At 42.9% G+C, this 20,234-nt stretch overlaps 7 protein-coding genes across 7 annotated transcripts; 5 read left to right on the top strand and 2 right to left on the bottom strand.

The window, feature by feature from the left end:
* Window positions 1-283: 283 nt before the first annotated feature.
* Window positions 284-595, top strand: LOC311241068 (histone H4; the record flags this gene model as incomplete). The annotated part of the gene is made up of 1 exon (XM_084329746.1): window positions 284-595. The coding sequence occupies one exon, from the start codon at window positions 284-286 to the stop codon at window positions 593-595; it is 312 nt and encodes a 103-aa protein (XP_084185872.1).
* A 1,544-nt stretch (window positions 596-2,139) lies between these two features.
* On the top strand, window positions 2,140-2,523 carry LOC311239932 (histone H2A-like; the record flags this gene model as incomplete). Its single annotated transcript, XM_084328375.1, has 1 exon — window positions 2,140-2,523. The coding sequence occupies one exon, from the start codon at window positions 2,140-2,142 to the stop codon at window positions 2,521-2,523; it is 384 nt and encodes a 127-aa protein (XP_084184501.1).
* Window positions 2,524-7,481: 4,958 nt separating this feature from the next.
* LOC311241040 (histone H1-like) lies at window positions 7,482-8,117 on the top strand (the record flags this gene model as incomplete). The annotated part of the gene is made up of 1 exon (XM_084329715.1): window positions 7,482-8,117. The coding sequence occupies one exon, from the start codon at window positions 7,482-7,484 to the stop codon at window positions 8,115-8,117; it is 636 nt and encodes a 211-aa protein (XP_084185841.1).
* A 1,091-nt stretch (window positions 8,118-9,208) lies between these two features.
* On the bottom strand, window positions 9,209-9,592 carry LOC311239931 (histone H2A-like; the record flags this gene model as incomplete). Its single annotated transcript, XM_084328374.1, has 1 exon — window positions 9,209-9,592. The coding sequence occupies one exon, from the start codon at window positions 9,590-9,592 to the stop codon at window positions 9,209-9,211; it is 384 nt and encodes a 127-aa protein (XP_084184500.1).
* A 299-nt stretch (window positions 9,593-9,891) lies between these two features.
* Window positions 9,892-10,302, top strand: LOC311239930 (histone H3.2-like; the record flags this gene model as incomplete). The annotated part of the gene is made up of 1 exon (XM_084328373.1): window positions 9,892-10,302. The coding sequence occupies one exon, from the start codon at window positions 9,892-9,894 to the stop codon at window positions 10,300-10,302; it is 411 nt and encodes a 136-aa protein (XP_084184499.1).
* A 3,342-nt stretch (window positions 10,303-13,644) lies between these two features.
* LOC311241261 (histone H4) lies at window positions 13,645-13,956 on the top strand (the record flags this gene model as incomplete). The annotated part of the gene is made up of 1 exon (XM_084330026.1): window positions 13,645-13,956. The coding sequence occupies one exon, from the start codon at window positions 13,645-13,647 to the stop codon at window positions 13,954-13,956; it is 312 nt and encodes a 103-aa protein (XP_084186152.1).
* A 5,594-nt stretch (window positions 13,957-19,550) lies between these two features.
* On the bottom strand, window positions 19,551-19,925 carry LOC311239929 (histone H2B-like; the record flags this gene model as incomplete). Its single annotated transcript, XM_084328372.1, has 1 exon — window positions 19,551-19,925. The coding sequence occupies one exon, from the start codon at window positions 19,923-19,925 to the stop codon at window positions 19,551-19,553; it is 375 nt and encodes a 124-aa protein (XP_084184498.1).
* Between the last annotated feature and the right edge of the window lie 309 nt (window positions 19,926-20,234).

Raw genomic sequence — 20,234 nt, 5'->3', positions numbered from 1 at the left:
AGTTAAAATTAAGTAAAAAAATATATATATATTTATATATATATATGTTAAATGTTTAAAAAAAATAATACAAGTGACAACACTTTTTCCCCTGGGTCTCAGGATGATGTATTGTATTGGGAAAACAACACTTCCTCAAAACATGTTCAGACGTAAACCTCAAACCCTCCCTCCACATTTGTCCCTGCGCGCTTCTTGGTCTCAACCACGTCCTCAGAGAGGGTTCAAATAAGCAGGCGGTTGGCCAGTTGCTACATTCGTTTGTTTTCTTACATACGTTACAATGAGTGGAAGAGGAAAGGGAGGTAAGGGACTTGGTAAAGGGGGCGCTAAGCGTCACCGCAAAGTGCTTCGTGATAACATCCAGGGAATCACCAAACCCGCTATCCGTCGTCTGGCTCGTCGTGGCGGAGTGAAGCGTATCTCCGGTCTCATCTACGAGGAGACTCGTGGTGTTCTCAAGGTCTTCCTGGAGAATGTGATCCGTGATGCCGTCACCTACACCGAACACGCCAAGAGAAAGACCGTGACCGCCATGGATGTGGTCTATGCTCTGAAGAGACAGGGACGCACTCTGTACGGCTTCGGCGGCTAGACTTCCATTCAACCCCAACTATCCAAAACCCAAAGGCTCTTTTCAGAGCCACCCACCTTATCACTGAATGAGCACACTCTACATACGTTTATTTGTGAAAAGTATTAAACTGAGTTGTCTCAGGTATGGCACCGAATTTGTTTTAGCATTTAATTTAATCCAGTCACTGATGCAATGCCTACGGTTCCTGACGTTGCTACTTAATAACTGATTGTGATTTTAATAGTGAAGACTAACGTGAAAGACGTTTCAGTGACTAGTACACTAGTCTCATCTCACGGCAGGGCTCCCTGAACATGTCTGAACAATTACAATTAAATTGATATCCTCAAGATTATTCGTACAACACTTTGTAAGTAATATATTAGATTCAAATCTATTGAAATCATACAATGCAATTACAGTACAATGTAAAGAAGGCATCAAACTATGGTGCAAATATAACAGTTAAATGCAATAGTAATATGCTATACAGGTGAATAAACTCGCTATAAAATATATAAATGAGTACAACTGAGTAATAGTGCTAAGCAGATGTATGTACAGAGTTGTAGTATTAATATGTACAGTGATCAGCTATAAAGACACTATGGTACATACTGGCAAGCAGGGTAAGGGTAACGAGTAAGAGTAGGAAAGGAATATGTACAGATATAGTATACAGGTCAAGAGTCAAGTCAAGTCAAGAGTTTTAATTGTCACGGCATACAAGTATACAATGAAATGAGGCTGGTCTTAGGTATGTAAATCCCGAAAGGAACAAATAAAATAAACATTTTGTTTGGAAGTATGGATTCGCTACTTGTAGGCACAAGAAATATTTTTTTATAAAACGCATAGTTGAGTTATTATACAATGTTTACGCGGTTTTAGTTTATTTGATTTATTTTAAAGGGACAAATACATGGTGATCTAATGCCTGTATCAGTGTAATACAATGAGTTGGTGTAGAAAGTACATGAATGCCCTTATTATAAATCCCTAAAGGAACAAATAAAATAAACAGTTTTGTTTGGAAGCGTGGATTCGCTACTTGTAGGCACTGGAAATCTAAAGGGCGCTAACCTATTTCAGCACCATGGACAGTACCAGACCACACTGACGAAACCATTTTGGAAATGGGGAAAGCATGGGCACGCTTAACCCAAAATGGGCTCCAGACAAGGAGCAAACATGATAGTTCGGATTGTATTTATTTTTAACCATAGGGTCATATGTATTACTTGTCAGCAGTGTAATCGATAACTATTATATCAGTTGTGTTAGTTAGTTCTTGCCATTATGAGAAACTACGTTTTAGTCTTCACTTCAACAAGAATAATACGCTGGTGTGACGAAACTGTCGTTGCTGATTGGTCTCAGCTCTGGGAGTTCGTTACTCCGCCTACATCTCACACGATTATTGGAGGACTGGTCTTTTGGAAAAACCGCCAACAAAACATCTCCCCTGATTGGGTGAGAAAACACAAGCCTGACTATAAAAGGTTACTCTCCAACTCACCGCATTCATTTCCTAACTCGTTTAACGTAAGACAATAATAAACATGTCTGGAAGAGGCAAAACTGGAGGAAAGGCCAGAGCTAAGGCCAAGACTCGCTCCTCTCGCGCCGGGCTTCAGTTCCCCGTGGGTCGTGTCCACAGACTGCTGCGTAAAGGCAACTATGCTCATCGTGTTGGAGCCGGTGCCCCGGTTTATCTGGCCGCTGTGCTGGAATATCTGACCGCTGAGATCTTGGAGTTGGCTGGAAACGCTGCCCGTGACAACAAGAAGAGTCGTATCATCCCCCGTCATCTGCAGCTGGCCGTGCGTAACGACGAGGAGCTCAACAAACTCCTGGGAGGAGTGACCATCGCCCAGGGTGGTGTGCTGCCCAACATCCAGGCTGTCCTTCTGCCCAAGAAGACCGATAAGGCTGCCAAGAAGTAAATTATTTAGCCTCTTCGACAAACTCTACAAAGGCTCTTTTCAGAGCCACCCACATATTGCCGAGAAAGCAATACATCTATCTATAACGTCTTCACACCTACAATTTCCACCTGGGTGCAACAAATCACCTTACTGAATAATCTTGGTATAGTCACTAGTTAGTCGCTTTGAACAATGCACAATTCTATACCTACATCTAATATATCATACAATTCACAATGTATATAATGTTATACCCTGTGTAATCACTTCATTAAATATCGCTATCATTTCATATCGCTATTGCACTACTCTTGTTGGATGCCAACCATTTTAGTTGTGCTGTATTATAATGGCTACATTTGAATCGAATCTAAAACAGCATTGCGTTAGTCAAAAACCCTCATTGATACTAAAATAGACCAGGAACCACCTTTGTTGTCCCAGGCAGGAACCCACATCTGAGAATATGTGTATTGGATATGATTTAGTCCAGAATTCCATAACTGGTGTGGAGATACCAGAGGAGAGTGAACCCAGAATATTATCATAATACATTATTTAATTGTGCTAACTTCTAGTGGAGAAGTGGTTCACAGCCATATAATTAGAATGTCCTTCTGTTTTTAACTGAATCTCTTTCATTGTTTTCAAATTATGTCCCGGAAATTAACATGATTTAATTAATAAACAAGGTATAGAGATATGTGATGACGTCGATGTCACTATTCAGATCCTAATAATGCACATGCATAATATGTGTTCATCACATCATCATTTGAATATTATGATTATCCAGATGATAAAACCTGCTTGTGAGTTTAATGACGAATGACGGAGACGCTGGGCTTGCCTGTTCGAGCCCAGCGCTCCACATTGCTTTCAGTTTAGCTGGTCGTTCATACTAATACATATTGGCCATATTAAGGGGTGGGAAACTGATGGGTGGTGATCGGGCGTTGTGGACAGCGACTCCTACAGGTCGGTTGGTGCGCCTGCGCAGTAGAATCAGGAAGTGTCGGGGGCAGCGTGAGCCTCCCACGCGTTACTCCTCGCCACTGAGAGATCGAGCTGCGCAGGTGAAAAGATGCGACTGCTGTTACCTCAAGTACCGGAGGGGACTTGTGCTATGTATGACTTAGTCCACATTGCAGCCGGCTTGTGGGAGGCAAGAAACAGCGTTCGTGACAGGGGAGGGTTGAATTGGATGATACGAAATTGGGATGGGAGAAAATATAGAAAATGGGAGAAAAAGTGGATAAAAAAAACACGGGGTAGCTCAAAGCAATCTGCTCTGCCTTGTACCATCTTGCCACCTCTTCAATAAATAAGTCTGCTGTTTATACTATCTCTGCCTGTGCCAGTTGGTGCACAATAAATGGCAGCATACAGATGAATGTAAATTAAAGTAAATTCTATTTTGAACATTATTATGTATTAATAAATGTAAGTGTAAATCTTACTTTCATATTAGGCTACTTGGTGCCGGGTATTTCCTTTTTAAAATTAACTATTTAAAAATGTCCTACATTTCGTTTGTACAGATATTATCATGGTAGGGGCTATGAGCGTAGCAGGACGCTAGTGGGCTAGTCGCTAAAATATATATCGTTTTATAATTGTACCAACACAGATATTAGGCAGTACACACATTGTCCTGCAATACATGTACAGTGAATGCACAGCTACATTTGCCATATATTTATATCGCTGCTGCGGTCTACATTGAAATGCATTATTATTATTATTATTATTGTAAAGATTATCATTACAATCGCAGCCACCTGGAGAGGCAATGTTACAAGTGTACGAGGGTTGTGTGCAAAGAGCACAGCCTCTCAATTTGCACAACATGCACAAAATAATAATAATTGTAATGATAATCTTTACAATAATAATAATAATTATTATTATTATTCATCTCATCATCAAAGTGGTTATTGAGTGCCGGGTATTTCCTTTTCAAAATTCTCTATTTACATTTCGTTTTTACATGTATTATCATGGTAGGGGGTCTGTCGGGAGATTGTAGATTATATATCTTACTTATTGATTAATAAATGACTAGCAACTGTAATCATAGTTTGGATGGCACTAGTCAAAATCCTGTGATTTTTAGGTTGTTGACAAGTAGCTAGATTGGATAGAATTCTAGCTTGTATATCACAATTATACAGTAAATGAATATATCACCTGCTGTATTAGAACCCTGATCAATAATACATTATTGATCTTTATAATACACATGGATAATGTTTATTTTAGCATTTTCAAAGTGGAAATGCTATTCGAAAAATAATACATTCCAGGCTCATATAATTATAATGAAAAAGATGAACCACCCCATACCTACGTTATATGTTAAATACATTATTACAACAACAATACGCTTTTATACCATTGTTGACATCAAACTCCAGCAATCGGAAGTCTAAAATATGACTTCAGCAATACTGATCATCGCTGGTCCCCTCTCCCTCCATGTTTAGCAGGATAATGCAGCCTCCACATCTGGCTGAAATGGTACTCTGCTCATCAGGCATCCCCTATGGTTTGGACTTCAACAAATGGACTGATACACGACCACACCATGCTCTCTCCACTCTTTCCATTCGTAATGTTAATGCTTCAAATCTAGTCACAATTTCTCTAGATGTGTGTGTCATATAACATAAAATCACAGATTTGGGCCTAACTTTTCTGAGCAGTATTTACCAATAAGGACACTTTTGATCAAACTGATCAGCAGCTCAATCGTTTCTTTTGTGTTTCACGAGGTGCTCTTTTTTTTCTTTTTTTTTTTATTATGGTACCAGTCATTATATAAATGATGTACCATGGTACAGCCATAGTAAATGTAATGGAACCAATAATAACATGGTATAGTCCATTTTAAAACCATGATATCAATGGTACATGGTGTAATTTTTTATCATAGGAATGCCAGGATACATTTTTGTAAGAGATGTTTTCTGATGATGCTGAGTTGAGCCGATGGTTTCCTCTTGTTTGGGTTACTAAACAGATGACACCAACATTTACACAGGACTGGGTGTCTCACCATGGGCCATGTGTATAAACCAATGCCCCACTATGGTACAGGTAGTAGACTAGAAACATAGTATGTTTCATTCCTTGAACCATTTCTTCAGAATGTATCAACATGTACAACATTGTACTACACCAGGGGTCAGGAACCTTTTTGACTGGGAGAGCCATAAAAGCCAAATATTTCTAAATATATTTCATTGAGAGCCATATAGTATTTTTAACGTATAATGAATTAAATATGTCTTACTTTTAATGCGACTTCTGGTGCTGCATGGTTTTGCTGATGGCCTTGTAATCTGGTTCATACGTGGTGAGGTTGAGCTTCATGCAGGCGTTGAGGCTTCCATCAGTTAAACGTGAGCGTAGGTTGGTCTTAATGTTCCTCATATGCAAGAATGACTGCCCACATATTATGTAGAGCCAAACATGGTCAATATACGGCAATACTCACGCTGCATTGTGTGGTATGTCACAGGAAGCTCGTTCCAAGTTTTAAGAATCAGCTGGTCTTCAGGTTGAAGATTTTTAATTTCTGTCCACTTGTGTTCCCTCGCCAGCTCTGCTCGCTATATCTTCAGCTACAGATACTATTAGCTGTATCTTCAAAACTAATTTCTGTTTACTTTTAAATTACACAGTATTATTAAGAAATATCACAAGTATTTAAAAAAAATAAAATAAAAATAATTTTTAAAAATTCTGGGAGCCATATGCTGTCACCAGAAGAGCCATATGGCTCGCGAGCCATAGGTTCCCGACCCCTGTACTACACCAATAGACACTAAAAATAGACGCCTTGCATGGACTGTTTGTGTACTTCTTTCTTACAGTATGATTTTATTATGATTCCCATTAGCTGATGCAAAACATCAGCTACTCTTCCTGGGGTCCACATATAACACATGTTACAGATAAGACATGTTCAGACAAGCAACCAAGTGGAATTAAAAATCAGAAAGTGACAATATACTTTCTATCAAACATATTACATGATACCGCATTCCTAATCATAATGGAATCACACATAGTACAATATACATTACATAACACTATATATTAAATATGCACTCAATTCACAAGCAGTGAGAAACCATATACTCTTACCACCTATTTGTATAGGCTACTAATATTCCTGTCACTAAAAATACAATAAAATAAAAATAAATGTAACTATGGGTATGTGTCTACATTTACATAATGTGCAGGCGTAGGGCAGTTGGATGTTGTTTCAGTTGTCTTTTAAAGCCTGTATTGTAAACAAAAAGCTAAATGTAGCTATGTTTCTTGTATACGGTACATACTCATAAAGGTAGGACTAATTTCAGTTTTTTTTATCCATATATAGGCCACATTAAACCTTCCACTTACTCAAACGAAGTCGAGGTCACCCACACTACAGGCCACCACCAACAAAAGACTGTGTTTACCAACACCGAAAAGTCACCCATTTAAAACAAAACGCGTCACCCCAGATTACTCATCTTTCTTTCAGTCCCTTGCCAGGTAGCTCGGATCGCTGGAAAACGAGATTTTGTCGGATTCTAATTTACTCTAAAGAATTGTAAGAGATAAATACAAGAAAAAAGTAGCTGCACAACAGTGGTGACGGCACACATTATTGTTTTGGAGCGTCCACAAATTAACCACGTTTCTCCAAATAGTGTGAGTCTGACGGGACATGTGTCTACTAGCTGGGACATTTGGCGTTAGATTTCTGCAATATTCATAGTTGTGTATTTTAACTATTTTATGCGAAGAGAAAACACAAGCGACAGAGCATTTTGACAGCACAGAGGAGGACCGGGCTGGTTGAGTCTACATGGCTCTCATGCAGTGTTTAAGACCAGCCCCCCGCCTCGGCCACACTATCAGTCAGTTCACACTCCTAGTTACTTCAACTTTTGTTTTGCAGCAGAGAACGAGAGAAGATGGCAGAAGTCGCCCCAGCTCCAGCTCCTGCCGCTCCGGTTAAGGCTGCCAAGAAGAAGGCAGCTCCCAAACCCAAGAAGGCAGGTCCCAGCGTCAGTGACCTGGTCGTCGAGGCAGTATCTGCTTCTAAAGAGAGGAGCGGCGTGTCTCTTGCTGCCGTAAAGAAGGCTCTGGCTGCCGGTGGCTATGACGTGGACAAGAACAAGGCCCGCGTTAAGACCGCTGTCAAGAGTCTGGTGACAAAGGGAACCCTGGTCCAGGTCAAGGGTACCGGAGCCTCCGGGTCTTTCAAGATCAACAAGGCTGAGGTTAAAGCCAAAAAGCCCGCAAAGAAAGCCGCTCCGAAAGCCAAGAAGCCAGCAGCCAAGAAACCTGTCGTGGCCAAAAAGCCCACGAAGGTGGCAACGAAGAAGCCTGCTGCCGCCAAGAAGTCTCCCAAGAAAGTCAAGAAGGTAGCGGCCAAGAGTCCCAAGAAGGTAGCGGCCAAGAGTCCCAAGAAGGTAGCGGCCAAGAGTCCCAAGAAGGTAGCAGCCAAGAGCCCAAAGAAGGTGAAAAAGCCCGCTGCGCCCAAGAAGGCCCCAGTTAAGGCTGCCAAGCCAAAAGCAGCTAAGAGAGGAGCTCCCAAGAAGAGATAAGCGTTTGAACAGATCGTTGTCTTTAATTCAACAAAAGGCTCTTTTAAGAGCCACCCACCTCTTCCATGAAAAGCAATATTGTACTATATCTAGTGTGTGGAAGTGAAGGGGGCTTATCGAAGTATATAACTTGGTATTACTTTCAGCACGGCAGCAAAGCAAACCATATATAAATATGGATAATATACCACAAATAAAATATAGATCAGATATAGGTTCTTAATTGGATAATGTTGATTGTTATAACTCGGGTTTGATTAGTGGGTCCTACTAACGCAGACACTTTACCGCAACGAGTTGAGCCCTTTATTGTGGAAATACATAAATTGCTGTCATTATGGTGCATTTATGTCTGTGCGTAAATGACCGCTATGACACTATTGGAATGACTACGGGTGATGGCACATCAATGTAATTTAATCTATTAAGACCGGTTTGGATCATTTGTTGGCACATAATTATGTTCCCCACTACCTCACATTAAATATCTACAAGCAACAATTATATTATACAGAACAAGTGGAACATTGTCTCACACAAAAGGCTCTTTTATGGACCCCCACTATTTATATGAAACAGGCACGGCTACAAAACACGACCAGTTTGGCTGTGCGTAACGACGATGAGCTCAACAAAGGCCCAACAATTGTGGAAATAAACTAATTGCTGTCAATAGTCAATTTATGTTCGTGCATGCTGTAATCTATATATATATATATAACCCTTACTATTTATACCGCTGTCGAGTATGACTTACCCATCGTTTTTTTTTCAGTTTAAATTAATAATCACTTGACTGCTATGACATGCCATTTATCATTGTATATCCTTAAGCCTTCAAAAACAGACAAAAACACTGCACAGACTATACATTAGACATTTACTTATAACCAGCACTGTACAAGTGTACCCATTAGTGGACACCGTCAAATGTTATGCATTATGCGTTTATAGTCTTACATATGTCCGAGGTAACAACGTAAGTTACACAACCAAATTGTATTATGAGAAACGGAAATATTGCATTTTCAAGAAGAGGTGGGTGGCTCTGAAAAGAGCCTTTGTGGGGTTTGTCGAAGAGGCTAAATAATTTACTTCTTGGCAGCCTTCTCAGTCTTCTTGGGCAGAAGGACAGCCTGGATGTTGGGCAGCACACCACCCTGGGCGATGGTCACTCCTCCCAGCAGTCTGTTGAGCTCCTCGTCGTTACGCACGGCCAGCTGCAGATGACGGGGGATGATACGACTCTTCTTGTTATCACGGGCAGCGTTTCCAGCCAACTCCAGGATCTCAGCGGTCAGATATTCCAGCACAGCCGCCAGATAAACCGGAGCACCGGCTCCGACACGATGAGCATAGTTGCCTTTACGCAGCAGTCTGTGGACACGACCCACGGGGAACTGAAGCCCGGCGCGAGAGGAGCGAGTCTTGGACTTAACTTTGGCCTTTCCTCCGGTCTTTCCTCTTCCAGACATGTTTATTATTATCTTTCGCTAAACGAGTTAGAAAATGAATGAATGAATGCAGCGAGTTGGAGAGTCGCGTTTTATCTTCGGGGTGTTTTCTCACCCAATCAGGAAAGGCGTTTTGTTGGCGGTTTTTCCAAAAGACCAGTCCTCCAATCCTCGTGTTGGATGTAGGCGGAGTACGAGCTCCCAGAGTGGAGACCAATCAGAAACGACTGCGCCTCCACGTTAGTAATAATAAGGCCAGAGTTTCGGCACAGCAGCGTATTATTCTTGTTGGAGTGAAGAAGAAAACATACTTTCTCATAATGGCTAGAACTAAGCAAACCGCTCGTAAGTCCACCGGTGGCAAAGCCCCAAGGAAGCAGCTCGCCACCAAGGCTGCTCGTAAGAGCGCACCGGCTACCGGCGGCGTGAAGAAGCCACATCGTTACAGGCCCGGTACCGTGGCGCTGAGAGAGATCCGTCGTTACCAGAAGTCTACCGAGTTGCTGATCCGCAAGTTGCCTTTCCAGCGCCTGGTCAGAGAAATCGCCCAGGACTTCAAGACCGACCTGCGCTTCCAGAGCTCTGCTATAATGGCTCTTCAGGAGGCCAGTGAGGCTTACCTGGTCGGTCTGTTTGAGGACACCAACCTGTGCGCCATCCACGCCAAGAGGGTGACCATCATGCCCAAAGACATCCAGCTGGCCCGCCGCATCCGTGGAGAGCGAGCTTGAATCTGCTTTTTTTTTCTCTCCCTACATTCATAACCCAAAGGCTCTTTTAAGAGCCACCACCGTAATCATGAAAAGTACTTTCCATTAACTAATTATTTCGACATGCGAGTTATACTAAAATCATCACATTAATTATGATATTTATACTACTAGCATCTCTTGTTGGCTAAAGCAGATCAAATTGCATGATAATATTATATTCCTTTATTGATCCCCTTGGGAACATTCGGTACCATAGCAGGAGGGGAGGTACAACATATATTAGAATAATACATACAGGTCACATAATTATATTACAGTGGATGAGTCAAAATGTAATAAAAGGAAGTGCATATAAGCATATGCCCTCTGTTATTTTGCCCATGACTGAAACTAAGCCCATGTTCCCAAATTTGTTGAAACATTTGTATCTGATTGTATCCCCCTTTCTCTTAATGGTATATCTATAGCCAATTACACCCAATCTATAATTGTCCTCTGGTAGTAGTAGGTTCGTCCGGGAACATGGGCCCTCATTTTGAGAAGCATCTTAGAAATGTGGGAACATATGCCCAAATTTTGAGTGAAAAGAAAATCTGGGGCTGTGGGACCATAGAGCTGACCCCCATGATGCAACACATTACATTGACCTCGATAGGGAAATTCAAAGTTTTACAGTTGAGTAAAGTAGTTTATATGGTCATCCGTGTCTTGTGTTAATTACAGCTCAATGAAATAAGGTAGCAGTCCCCATAAGGTGCGGTATTGCTATATTTTCATTTATATTTCATGGTGCTGTAATTAACACAAGGATTTTCTCTCGAGGGCAGGTATAGTGGGAGGAATTAGCTCGGGAGTCAATACATTTCCATCTGTACAAGGTGCTTAATTTATGTATATATTGCTATTTTGCCCATATTTTATTTTAGGAGCAACAATGTAACATACACTGAGACAATAGGACATTCTTTATTGGTAGTTTAAAATTCAGGATAACAAACTGGTTTTCAACTCAATGTTGCAGCAATCAACAACAGCTAAAAAGTAACCAATGACCATACACCCATAATTATACATGTTCCAATCATACATATAACTCAGAGTTAAGGGCAAATAGCCTTTTTCCGCCCCTTCTCTCATTGAGGGCAGGTAGTGAGAGGAATCAGCTCAGCGACCACAGATTTCCATCTGGTTTCATGCTGAACTAGTTTGAGGGGCTTAATTCATAATGTCATTAACAGACTCAAACGTTGACACATCACTCGAGAGAAAAAATCAATCATGCTGTCCTTGTACATTTCTTTCCAAGTATTTAACATCCATTGAGCTGCTATTTTACCAATATTTATGGTTGTGTAGAGGCTGTGGCAGGTTTCCACGTTAGTATAATACTCTGAAGTGGAGCCAGGCAAGGGAAATACATTATTCAGAGCACAATTTTACAAACTACACACACAATGAGCTGTAACTCTGTGATACGAGCCATACATTGCTCCAAATGTGTCACCTGTTGGGTCAGGTCAGTGCTACCAGCCCTCCTCAATCCCTCATCTGTATCTGTATGTCATAAATGTTATGAATTGAAAATGGGGGGAAACAATTGTGTGTATTGAGCCATACTCTATTGTACACATTATGCAATCTGTTAATAAAGTTTTCAATCAATCGTTTCCATATTTGTTAAAACAGATTGGTGTATTGCATCAGTGAGGGATTATCAACTGATTTGAATACAAATCTACTTCCCAGGACAACCATTCTTTCTTTGACTGTTCTCAGCCCAGCTGACTGGTGAACATTATTGTCTATTTATAGCCTATACTGTCTTTTATTTTTATATAGCTAGATTCTGTAATATTTTCAGTTTTTTTAAGGTGTGAATTTGCCACATTGCTCCAGGTGGGGGTAGAATAGTCAGAGTGGTTTTAAGTAGCTTTCATATTCTAATCACTGTTCCTCCTTCTGCAGAGCACTTTCAGGTGGTTTAGCCTCCTTATTGCCTTGTTCCAGATAGTGATGGGTCGGTCATGAGCGACTCGTTCATAAGAGCCGAGTCATTGCCGTGAGCGTGAGTCGAATCGCTCACGTCTGGCAATGAGTCGGTTCACGCGCCCCCCCCCCCCCCCCCCCGGCATGCACAACAGACACACACAATGAACTCAACGGATATCGTCGATCGGGGGCTCAACTAGAGTCTGACACGTTTCTATGATAAATTGAATGAATAGACAGACATTGACACAGACAACTGAATGAATAGCATACTACTTATTTGGTTGTATAGGAGTCGAGTGGCGCTAATGAGTGTCTTTTGTCAAACAACAGTAGTCTATGAATAGGCGTGTCCCGACACCGACGCCTGCTGCGCCTGCTGTGTGCTGTGAGTCACAGTCGTCAGTCAGTCACACTTATTTAACATGATCAAATAATTATTATAATATTTTTTACTTCACTTTGAAATATTATAGTGAAATATTTTGCAATGTTGTCGCATTTATCTTGTTGAAATCCTCCAACAGGCTCTTTTTTGTAAGTTGACTGGTTTGCACACCAATAATACAGTGCAATAATAGAATAGTAGAATAGATAGTAAAATTATGCAATAGAATGGCCAGAGTAAAATAGTGCTACAGTACAATCAACAGTCAGCGGGGTGTATTAGAAGGCTATGGTGAAGAGGTACGTTTTTAGCTTATTTCTGAAAATATTAAGATATCTAGCTTCCCTAATGTCCATAGGTAGTGTGTTCCATAACTTTGGTGCATAGTTAGCAAAGGCTGCATCCCTGATTTTCATCTAACATTGTAGATGATCGCAATGTTTATCCTTTGTATATAAGGAGGAGGACCTTGAAATCAATTCTAAATGTTACCGATGATTACTGATGTAAACAGGGGGATCCTGATGTAAACAAGACGAAAGTCTTTCTCTGGTCTGCATCCCCTTAACAATTGTATGTATAATTGTATGTAATTGTATAACATCGGCCAATTTTTTTCCGCGCTCGCGCTCACGCTTCTTGTTTTGGCTTACGGAACTTCCTCCGGAAGTGTCAATGATCCGTGAGCCGTGAGTCGCTTACGTGAATCGGTTCATTGCGGTGAGCGTGTATCGAATCGCTCACTCACTGAAATGATCCGTTTGGCACATCACTAGTTCCAGACAGGTTATGTGGGCTAGACATGTTGTGTAGATGTTGGGGCCAAGAAGACAAACTTGCAGAGGAACCCTATTGGCCAAAGCTCAAACCCTCCCCCCACACTTTGTCTCGGCGCTCGTTGGCTTCAACAACGTCCTCAAAGAGGCTTGAAATACTCATGGGTTTGGCCAACTGAAACATTTAATCATCATCTATTCGTGAAAATGAGTGGCAGAGGTAAAGGAGGAAAGGGACTCGGGAAAGGAGGCGCTAAGCGTCACCGCAAAGTGCTTCGTGACAACATCCAGGGAATCACCAAACCCGCTATCCGCCGTCTGGCTCGTCGTGGCGGAGTGAAGCGTATCTCCGGTCTCATCTACGAGGAGACTCGTGGTGTTCTCAAGGTCTTCCTGGAGAATGTGATCCGTGATGCCGTCACCTACACCGAACACGCCAAGAGAAAGACCGTGACCGCCATGGATGTGGTCTATGCTCTGAAGAGACAGGGACGCACTCTGTACGGCTTCGGCGGCTAGACTTGTATTCAACTCTTAACTGTCCAAAACCCAAAGGCTCTTTTCAGAGCCATCCACCTTATCACCGAATGAGTCAATTATACGTTGTTGAACTTACTACATTAATTTATTGTAATGTATAACTAGTTCCAAAATTAAGAAACTGAATTGTCTCCCCAACACTTCGTAAACGTCAATCCAGTCTTTATAACTATTGGGTCAGACTGAAATAACATCCCTTTACCGTCTTAAATTACTACACTGCACATTGATTGTTTAGCCAAATTGGGATTTTCTTTCAATGGCACAAAGTAAGACTAGTTCTAATGCAAGTGGTACTTGTAAACAAAGCTTCCATTCCTCTAAAATGAAGACTTTGCGTTGGGTTATTATCTAGTTCCTTATTGCTTTTGCTGAAATATCATTTTGAGTTATTAGCTCTTGGTGTGCTCCATAATATTAACATAATTCTGGTGTTGTGTTTAATGCGGGACATATAATCTGCATACTGTTTTATCATTGACACTGGTGCCCCCTTGACTCGACATACATGCGTTTTTAAATAGTTTGGGTGCATTTATAGTAAATAAAATTGACAATATAATATTATTTTTTGAGTAATTACCTGTGTAATATTTGTGTTTAGGAATATTTACATTTATATATAATATGAATATCCAGGACTTTTTTGTTATTAGAATTGATAGAAGCCTGTGTGTGTGTGACTTTAATTGATGTAAATCCATGTCGCGAGGCAGTGTTTTCCGGTCGCTGTCACTGGCTTTTGTTGACAGTGCATTGCGAGAGAAGGAATAGGCAACAAGTTTTAATGGACCCGTATGAGGCCATATCTCTTACGGTGAGAATGTTATTGTTTTAAAAGGAAATGTAATACGATGTAAACGGATAAATAAAACAGTGATTATACCATCAGTACGTTTATAAGCCACTGTAGTGCCGAGAGATGGGAGTCGGAGACGGTAGCTCGGTAGAGCGAACAGCTTTTATTCAATACACCAAATACAACAAGCTACTGCTCCGTTGCGTGCAGAACGACTGACCCGTGGTGGCAGTAAGTGCCACCTCCTATAATGTTCGGGCGGAACTCTTGTTCCTAACAATAGTTCCGTGGGTGAATTATGTACAATTAACAATCACTACACAAGCCCCCCCAGAATTCAACCATGGTCAAAATCTCCACGGCGGGGAGAGACAACGACCCGGCCGCGGCGTGAGCGGACAACCCGGGGCGCGGTGCAAGCGATTGCGCCCTCCACGGCGCCCGGGGGCATGAACCGGCCACGGTGAGTGCGGAAAGCCAGGGGCGGGGAGGTAGGGGCGGCGCAAGCGCCCGTGTCCTCCCCGACACCCGGGGGCACAGACGTCGACGAGGCCCACGGCGGCTCCGTCGTTGGCGGGTCCCGGGGTAGCGGCGGACGGCCTCGGCGGGGGGAGAGGGCCAGCTCTAAGGGCTGGGAAATGTCTACGTGGGCGGGTTCAACCTTGTGGTGGTTGTACCCCACCTCAAAGGCGAGCCTTCGCCAGTCCTCAGGGGCCTGTGGGCTAGGGTGTCCGGTGGACAGGTCACCCAGCAGCGTCGGACCCGCGTGACCAATCGCGACGTCCTCCAGGCGTAGCCTGGAATCTGCAGTCCCGAGGGCCTGGATGTCGTGGTCGGAGGCCTGTTCCGAGCCCCTGTTGACGTAGTCGAGGTCCGGCTGTACAGCTCCGACGCCGACGTTGGGCTTCTCGGCGACGTGTCTCGCGGCGCACTCGGAATCGTACGTGAGCTGTTGTCGTGCCGACCATGGCTCCGCTACCTTTGACTCAGACGTCGTGAGGGGTTCGTGGTCGGTGAAAGCTGTAAGAAGGCCGCCGTATGTCGCCTCATCGCGGACACATGCCAACGAAGCCCGTGTCTGTGCGTTTATTAGGCGGCCATGTCTAATGTCCACGAGGAGACCGTGTGCACCCAGGAAATCTGCCCCCAGTAGTGGGAACGAAATGTCGGCCGTGATGCAGTCCCACGTGAACCGCTGGCCCCCAAAACACAGTTCCACGGTCCTTGTACCGTAGGTGCGGATAGGGGTATCGTTGGCGGTCGTCAGGCGTGGACCTCTATTATCGCCGGCGGTGTCCTCTTTCGTAGCTGGCAGGACGCTCCTCTGAGCTCCGGTGTCGCAGAGGAATTTGCAACCGGAGAGTGTGTCTCTAATGAAAAGCAGCCGGTCCGACATACCTGCGCTCACCGCTGCTACTGGGCGCAGGTGTCTGCGTTTCTGCGTTATGCCGAAAGTGCAAGGGGAACGGCATCTTGTCGCCCTGGCGCCGAAACGTGCGTGGTAAAAACACAGGCCTGCGGCAGCGCTGCTCCTGTTCTTCCTCGCCCCTCCCCCCTGCGGCGTGTAACCGCGAGTCGAGGCTATTAGCCCTGGGGTAAAGTGTCGAGTGGCCAGGTAGAACCGATCTGCCTCCTCCGCCAGAGCACGGGGATCCACAATGTTTGTATTGGCTAGTGCCGTCTGTACCCGTGGCGGCATGTGTCTGAGGAACAGCTCTTAAAAAGTTCGGCTGCTCGGCGCCCAGCAGGTTCAGCATCATCTCCATATGCGCCGACGGCTTGCTGTCTCCCAAGCCACGTATATCCAACAAGCGTCGGGCCCGCTCAGACGGCGACAACTCGAATATTCTGAGTAGGTGCGTCTTAAACGCCTCATATTTATTCCGTGCAGGCGGAGCTGTTATGAAGCCTACCGTCCTCGCCGCTGTAGTGCTCCCGAGGCTCGAGACGACGTGGTAATATCGCGCGGCGTCGTCGTCAACGCCTCGTAGGGCGAACTGCGCCTCCGCTTGCGCGACCCACGCCGCCGCAGAATGCTCCCAAAACTCCGGCAATCGAATAATAACGGCATCGTTTGCCATGTTCGGTTCGGTCCCTGATACTTCAGCGAGACCAACGTCAGGGTCACCAGTGTAGTGCCGAGAGATGGGAGTCGGAGACGGTAGCTCGGTAGAGCGAACAGCTTTTATTCAATACACCAAATACAACAAGCTACTGCTCCGTTGCGTGCAGAACGACTGACCCGTGGTGGCAGTAAGTGCCACCTCCTATAATGTTCGGGCGGAACTCTTGTTCCTAACAATAGTTCCGTGGGTGAATTATGTACAATTAACAATCACTACACCACTCAATATACGGGGATCCGTTACACCCTCTGTACAGCACTTTGGTTGACACGTGTCATGTTAAATGTGCTATATAAATAAATCTGATTGATTGATTGATGAACACATATTATGCAGGTGCATTATTAGGATCTGAATAGTGACATCGACGTCATCACATATCTCTATACCTTGTTTATTAATTAAATCGTGTTAATTTCCGGGACATAATTTGAAAACAATGAAAGAGATTCAGTTAAAAACAGAAGGACATTCTAATTATATGGCTGTGAACCACTTCTCCACTAGAAGTTAGCACAATTAAATAATGTAGTATGATAATATTCTGGGTTCACTCTCTCCTCTGGTATCTCCACACCAGTTATGGAATTCTGGACTAAATCATATCCAATACATATATTCTCAGATGTGGGTTCCTGGTTTAGTATCAATGAGGGTTTTTGACTAACGCAATGCTGTTTTAGATTAGATTCAAATGTAGCCATTATAATACAGCACAACTAAAATGTTTGGCATCCAACAATAGTGCAATAGCGATATTTAATGAAGTGATTATTGTGGTCTGCATCCCCTTAACAATTGTGTGTATTGAGCTGTACTGTATTGTACCCATTCTGCAATCTGTTAATAAAGTTTTCAATCACACGGACAATAAATATAATGTCTAAATGAAATGCACAAAACAAAAAATGTATGTATCATAACGTTACCCTGGTATAGATCTGTATGCATGTATTTATTCATAACGTTATACATATTCGTTCACGTTAGATTGTGCATGGCTTTTACATTGAAAAATGTACTTGTCACGTGGTTCCGTTCTCCATTCTTCACATCAAAAACGAAAAACGAACTATCAAAACGTACACGGCCCATTATTGACTCGTTTTTTTCATTTGATTCTGATACCAAAATACGAAAAACAGGTCCGTATTTCAGTTTTCCCCCGTTTTTTCGAGTTTGGTTTCAAACGGAAATAGGAAACACCTCGTATTTCCGTTTTTTTTCGTTTTTCCTTTTGAAACGAAAAACGAACTATCAAAACGTACACGGACCCAAAACGTACACGGACCGGACTGCTACCTTATTTCATTGAGCTGTAATTAACACAAGACACAGATGACCATATTCAAACTACTTTACTCAACTGTAAAACTTTAAATGTCCCTATCGAGGTCAATGTAATGTGTTGCATCATGGGGGTCAGCCCAATGGTCCCACAGCCCCAGATTTTCTTTTCACTCAAAATTAGGGCCTATGTTCCCACATTTCTAAGATGCTTCTCAAAATGAATTGATTAATTGAAAATGTTATTAACAGATTGCAGAATGGGTACAATACAGTACAGCATAATACACACAATTGTTAATGGGATGCAGACCAGAGAAAGGCTTTCGTCTAATTACATCAGGGTCCCAAATTTTCAATTCATCATAACATATATGACGTACATGACATACACAGGTAGACAGTACTGTTACATCTAGACATTTATGACATACCAGATCTTACCGAGTGCAGAACAAAGTCCACTGTCCACTGAGCTGGAGGAATGCCATTGGGAGACATCAAGTCACTTGATGTTGTAATGAGTTTTGATTGGTTCTGCAGAAACGCTCCTAGGTGTGTTTAGCCATCAAACCATTTATTTTCATAAAACTATGACCCAAAAACGGTTCCCAACAAACAGAAATGTGTTAATATATCTATGTAGTTCATATTAAAATATCATATCCTCTCTACACACTTTCATTAACGAAAGCCTCTAGCAAGCTTCGGCCCCCATGTCTATCTGCTATATATTTACTATCTATCTACAATCTACCATCAACAAGATTAGATGCACTTTTTTAGAAAATATAGGTTTGTGGTCCCAAATTGCAAATGCATTGTAATTCTAAATGTGCCAGAGTCTGACTGACATACCAGTTTATCATACATCAGGTTTGACACATGTATATATTTTGTGTGCAATGGTTTTGATTGATGGTTGTTACTGTTAACTCTGAGTGTGTGGTCAGAAGTTAGATGCTATTAAAGGCCCATAGCAAACAGCTGCACGTGGAGCCAACTAGAGGCCCTCAACCCTGCTTTAACCCTAACCCAACTCCTGACCTTTAACCTAACCAAAAAGCTCAATTTTACTTCCAAAATCAGTTAATCCTAACTTCAAATGTCTCCCATTTTAAAATGTATTGGGAGGCTCTTGTTCCACCTACTAGAGCACTTACTCCATCTGGTGGCGAAACCCAATGACAGGCAGCATCCTAGACATGGTGCAGGAAAAAAAACAAATTCATAAAGCGATGAGTTTATTCATTCGTCACGTGACCTGACCTTGTCGGATCATTGGGATAACTTTCTCAAAACAAAGTGGGTGGCTCTGAAAAGAGCCTTTGGGTGAATACGGGTTAGATGGACAGGGAAGTTTACTTGGAGCTGGTGTACTTGGTCACAGCCTTGGTTCCCTCGGACACTGCGTGCTTGGCGAGCTCACCGGGGAGCAGCAGGCGGACGGCGGTCTGGATCTCCCTGGAAGTGATGGTCCTACGCTTGTTGTAGAGAGCCAGTTTAGAGGCTTCTCCGGCGATGCGCTCAAAGATGTCGTTAACGAAGGAGTTCATGATCCCCATGGCCTTGGAAGAAACGCCGGTGTCGGGATGGACCTGCTTCAGGACTTTGTAAATATAAATGGCATAACTCTCCTTCCTGGACTTTCTGCGCTTCTTGCCTCCCTTGGCGGTTGTCTTGGTGACAGCTTTCTTGGAGCCCTTCTTGGGCGCTGGCTTGGCTGGCTCAGGCATGATCATCAATCGGAACTATAGAGCAACGAATGTGGAAACAGTGGCGCACTGCTGCCGTTTTATATGTCAAATTGTGCAAATACAGCTGCGTGGCTTCTTGTATACGATTGGTTGAGAGGCTTTGTGGCACATTTCCCGCGCACAGGAAACTGTTTGCGCGCAAAGCCGTAATAACCCAACTATATTATTCTCTTAGCAAAACTCCATAGCCACAATTGATATTAAAGGAAAACTCCAACATTTTGGGAAATTAGCTTATTTGCTATCTACCCTGCAGTTAGACAATAAGATACATACCTTTTTCTTCTC

The sequence above is a fragment of the Notolepis coatsorum genome (genome assembly GCF_963971535.1).
Source record: "Notolepis coatsorum genome assembly, chromosome: 14".
Classification (NCBI taxonomy): domain Eukaryota; kingdom Metazoa; phylum Chordata; class Actinopteri; order Aulopiformes; family Paralepididae; genus Notolepis; species Notolepis coatsorum.
This window is presented reverse-complemented; position numbering and strand designations above follow the sequence as displayed.